Source organism: Monoraphidium neglectum, assembly GCF_000611645.1.
Source record: "Monoraphidium neglectum strain SAG 48.87 unplaced genomic scaffold scaffold04240, whole genome shotgun sequence".
NCBI classification, from domain to species: Eukaryota; Viridiplantae; Chlorophyta; class Chlorophyceae; order Sphaeropleales; family Selenastraceae; genus Monoraphidium; species Monoraphidium neglectum.
Window position 1 is genome coordinate 1 of NW_014009389.1, and position 4,816 is coordinate 4,816.

The 4,816-nt window shown below is 64.2% G+C and overlaps 2 protein-coding genes across 2 annotated transcripts; one reads left to right on the forward strand and one right to left on the reverse strand.

The window, feature by feature from the left end:
• Window positions 1-268: 268 nt before the first annotated feature.
• MNEG_14077 (putative 26S protease regulatory subunit 6A like protein) lies at window positions 269-1,468 on the forward strand (the record flags this gene model as incomplete). Its single annotated transcript, XM_014037450.1, has 4 exons — window positions 269-501; window positions 787-862; window positions 1,056-1,100; window positions 1,334-1,468. 4 exons carry the CDS (start codon window positions 269-271, stop codon window positions 1,466-1,468), a joined length of 489 nt encoding a protein of 162 aa, XP_013892904.1.
• Window positions 1,469-2,033: 565 nt separating this feature from the next.
• MNEG_14078 (hypothetical protein) lies at window positions 2,034-4,630 on the reverse strand (the record flags this gene model as incomplete). Its single annotated transcript, XM_014037451.1, has 6 exons — window positions 2,034-2,576; window positions 2,858-2,972; window positions 3,263-3,445; window positions 3,734-3,828; window positions 4,036-4,095; window positions 4,523-4,630. The coding sequence occupies 6 exons, from the start codon at window positions 4,628-4,630 to the stop codon at window positions 2,034-2,036; spliced, it is 1,104 nt and encodes a 367-aa protein (XP_013892905.1).
• Between the last annotated feature and the right edge of the window lie 186 nt (window positions 4,631-4,816).

Sequence of the window (4,816 nt, forward strand, 5' to 3'; positions counted from 1 at the left end):
GGAGATTGGGGCGCGCGTGAAGTTGCGGCGGCGGCGCACGGGGGCGCGAGGGCGGGTGCCGTGTGAATGAGCGGGGCGCTTGAGGGAGCGCGGAGCTGGGACCGGTAGCGTATTCCTGGAACAGTGGCTGGAGGCACGGCCTTGCTTCCATGGCCCATCACCGTTCTGCTTCCACATCGCGCCTCCTGAGCCTGGCCTCGTCTCCCCATCAATCCAGTTCGCCAGCCTGCCAGATCCCTCCGGGCCCAAGCAGCGGCCAAGCCTGTCCATGTCACTGCGCCCCAGCGCATCCCTGCACGCCTCGCACACACACACACCCTTCAAAACCGGAACCGCCGCCCCGCGACCGCCAACCGCCATCAACCGCCGCCAGGTCATCGCGGCCACCAACCGCGCGGACATCCTTGACCCCGCTCTACTGCGGTCCGGGCGGCTGGACAGGAAGATCGAGTTCCCCCACCCCACAGAGGACGCGCGCGCCAAGATCATCCGGATTCACAGGTGGGGCTGGGGGGGTTGTGGTGATGGTGTGTATGCGTGAGTGCATTGTCTCTGTGTGTGTGTGTATTGTGTTTGGGTGTGTCGTTGCCATGTGTGTGTGTGTGTGTGTTTGTGTTGATGTGTGTGTGTACGATTGTATGTGCGTGTGTTTGGTTGTATGTTGAAGGCCGGGGTACCCTATATGTCGGTCTATACCGCTGCCGAACCTCTCCCCTGGCACCGCGCGAACCTTGATGCCAAAGTTCAACGACTGCCCACCCCCCCGCCGCGCCCCCCCCCTTCCAGCCGCAAGATGAACGTGGGCTCTGACGTGAACTTTGAGGAGCTGGCGCGCAGCTCGGACGACTTCAACGCGGCGCAGGTGGGGCGAGCGGAGGGTCGCGCCATCCCCTTTGCACTTTGAGCGTGGCAGGCTGAAGCGACTTGCTTGACAGGCCCTGCCATCAACAAGCTTCTCCATTGGCCTAAGTGCATGCTGATGAATACCGACGGCGTAACATGGTCCAAAGCCTGGGCCTGCTGGGTCGTCTCGCTGCCGACCCCCTGGTCCACAGGCGCTGCGCTCGCTCGACTGCGGCTCCCAGGGGCACTTGGTCTTGGTCGCGTCGAGTCGCCCTCACAACACTCCCTTCAACGCGCACGCACGCGCGCGCACATGCGCGCGCGCGCGCGCACACACACACACACACACACACACACACACACACACGCACACGCACACACACACGCACTCTCCACTCCCCCTCCAACACTCACACACACACTCTCTCTCATGCCGACACACCCCCACACAACTATCAACCACCCGCCCAACCACCCCCCTCCTCCTCAGCTCAAGGCCGTGTGCGTGGAGGCGGGCATGCTGGCGCTGCGGCGGGACGGCACCGAGGTCAACCACGAAGACTTCGTGGAGGGCATCGGCGCGGTCAGCGCCAAGAAGAAGATCACGAAGAACTACTACAGCTGAGGGCGCAGGAAGCTGCAGGGAAGCTGCGCGACCCAGGGCTGCCGTCAGGGGCCGCCTGCCGTCGTGGCCGCCCGCTGGTGGATGCCGGGCTGTCCCTTTTGTTTGTGGTTGTTCTTTTTCCAGCTTGGCGCAGTTGCGCCTCCTGTGCAACCGTCTTGCCGTCTGGTCCACGGTCGGTGCGGACGTGGGGTGCGAAACGGGCGGTGCGGGCATGGGGCGAACTCGAGGAGCTGGGCGGGGGCCGGCTGCCGCAGCGGGCGCTGCGGCAGATCGTCGTGCCATTTGCCATCCAAGGACCAGCGGGATTCCAGCGGAGGGGGCCACCGCTCTTGGAGAGTGCGTGATGATGACTCATGCGGTCATGAAATGCAGTGGTGGTTGCCAGCCGGTGTGAGGTAATTAGACATTCGCAAATATATGTGTGTGCATCATGCAGATGGAGGATAATCAGACAGGACAGGCAGCATTTGTAAGTGCAGATTAGGCAGTGACTTGGTGTTTGAAGGACATGAGGACAGCGCCCAAGCCATAAATGCCCAGAAGAGACCACCATCAATAGTCACTGTCACGCGCGTGTGCGCGTGCGCTTGGCGCGCGAGCCTGACGCGGCAGCAGCCGGCCCACCGCCATCAAGCAGAGCTCCGCCGTCGCTCGCAACCGCCCGCCCCCGCCGCCGCGCCGGCTGCTCGGGCGTCGCCGGTGCGGGCGTGCCTGCTGCTGCCGCCGCCCTCTTCGAACCGCGCTTTTTCGCGCCCCCGATGCCGCCAGCTGCCGCTCCGCCGCCCTCCTCCTCGATGCCAGCCGCCACCGCCTCCCCATGCTTGCCTGCGTTGGCGGCCCTCCTCTTGCCTTTTGGCTTCGGAGACTCCTCAACTTCCGGCGCCGCAGCCTCGATAGCCTCTGCCTCTGCAGTCGTTTCGGCAGCCTTTGATTTGGCGGGTTTTGCGGGGGAGGTCTTGGGGGACCGCCTGTCCGCCTTCCAGTGGGTGCGGGGGTCAGTTGCGTTGAACTCCAGGACGCGAGCCAAGTGGGCCTCGTCCACGTCAGCGCCGCTGACGTCAGCGCCATACACGACGGGCAGCCGCCGCCCCCAGAACGCCTTGCCGCCCTGGGCGGGGACAGCGGATGGCATGTTGCGCACGAGTACGTGCATGTTTTGTGTGTGCGTGCGTGCACGCGCCGCGCGCGCGCGCGTGTGTGTGTGTGTATGTGTGTATGATTGTGTGAGTGTTTGTGATGCATGCGCACGAACATGAGCGGGCCTCACTCTTGAGTGCAAGTACCTGCGGTTCACACCGTCTGCAGCAGGCACGTTGCAGCCCATTTGAAGGCTAGCACCGCCCTTACCCCTGCGCGCTATCATTACAGCCGCCCCCCGCGCCCCCTCACCTCCCAGTCAATTGAGTAGGCCAGCACCGCCACCCCCGCGTCCTCCGCCCTGCGCAGCACGCGCGCCAGCATGGGGCACGCCTCGTGGCAGGGCCGGAAGGCCTCGCAGTCGGGCCTGCGTGCACAAAAGGGGAGTTTGGGGTGAATGCGAGGGGCAGAGGATGCGGGGGGCGAGAGATGGACGTGCGGCGCAAGTGTGTGTGCTGGCTGCCGGCGCTTCCGTTGTTATTGAGGGCAGCGCAGGGTTTCCATGATCAGGAGTCACGGCATCAACTGAGTGAGTGTTTGTTGCGGGAATCAGCTCAACACCAGCCGCCGCCCTTCCTCCAGTAATCCAATGCCAGCTAATCCATTGCCAGCCTCTCCGTGCCATGCGGCCGGGGCGTTTGGGGCGGCCGTGCCCACCTGTTGACCACAAACAGCACAGCCGCCTGCGCAGGCACCCGCCCGTCTGCGTCGACGGTCACGCCGCTGCCGCCACCGCCGCCGCCGCCGCCGCCGCTGCTGAGCGCGGCCGCGAGCCGCGGCGGCGGCTGGACTGCCCCTTGGCGCTGCAGTAGCGTGAGCTCATGCAGGTGCTTGATGGCTCTGGGACGGTGCAGCACAATAACAAACGCAGCAGCATGAATACAAGAGCAGCCAACAGAGGCCATGAGGTCACGGTGGCATCATCAGCAACGCCGGAGTGCAAGGTGAGGCGCAAGGGGAGGGCTGCTGATGGGGCGGCGCGCGGTGTTGTCGCGCCCAGAGCCAAGGCTGCTGCCAGGGGGGCCGCCTTCAAGGCGCTCAATTCAAATTATACATGAGAGCAGCACGAATGGTTTTGCCCTGGTGATTTTTGATGGCTGATTGAGGGCAGCGAGCGCCGCGCCCCACCTGTCTGACACGACACCGATGGCCTTCTTCTGGGCGCCGTGGGGGAAGATCGCGGTGCGAACGTAGGGCTTGGCTGGTGACGTGTAGACGCCAACCTGTTGGGGAGGCGGTTACGAGAACAGAGCGGGTACAGTGGAAATAGCAGAAAGCGATAGAGGTCAGGGGTTTGATTTTGCTGGCCACTCATGAGTTTTTGGGGGCCCAATGAACATTGAGACTGGAGGTGTGTACGCATAGGTTGAGAATGCGAACCCCCACAGGACCGAAGAGTGAGGCGGGCCTACAGCAGAAGCACAGCCTACCTTGGACCTGCCTTCAGGGACACCCCCATCTGGGTAGTCTGCACACACCACGTTCTTCACCTGGGGAATGCATGGGACGCGGACGGGGTGAGCAGGAGCGGCGGGGTAGAGGGTTTCCAAGCGCGCCACACAGCCGTTCCTCAATCCCGGATCCTGGACGCAAATGCTCACTGCTGTTCTGCTGCCCGTCAAACCGCACAACAGCAGGGCCTGCGTCCGCCCCCGTCTCGTGCGCTCGCCCGCGCCCCTGCCCCCTTGTGGCACCGCGGTCCACCAGCGAAACGCCCAGAAACGTCAGCCCCTTGGCTCAGGAGAGATTGCTGGCGCTTGGTTCCCTCCCCACATGCATGACTTCACACAGCGCCACATCATGCCGCACCACAATACCCCGTCACCCGGCAAATCAACAGCAGGCAGTGCTCGCCATCACAAAGCGACCACGTTGCGTGGCGGCGCACGACCTCGCACAGTGGCGGCGGCGCCGCACCTCGAGCAGCAGCAGGCCGCCGCCCTCCCTCTCCAGCACAAAGTCAACGCGCGTTGACCCAAACGTCTGCTGCCGCAGCACCCTGCGATACGATGGATGCGGGGACATCAGGTTAGCGGAGGACGGTTACGTGGATGTGAGTGTGTGTGTGTGGGGGGGTGAGGGTGTAGGGGGTGTGTGGGGTAGTGGGCCGCGGTCATGGCCAGTGCAAACTGTGAGCTGGGGACGGCTTGTCCAGGCGCACTTGCTCTTGCACAAGCCAGGTGTCGGATTGACGTCCTCGACCCTCCATCT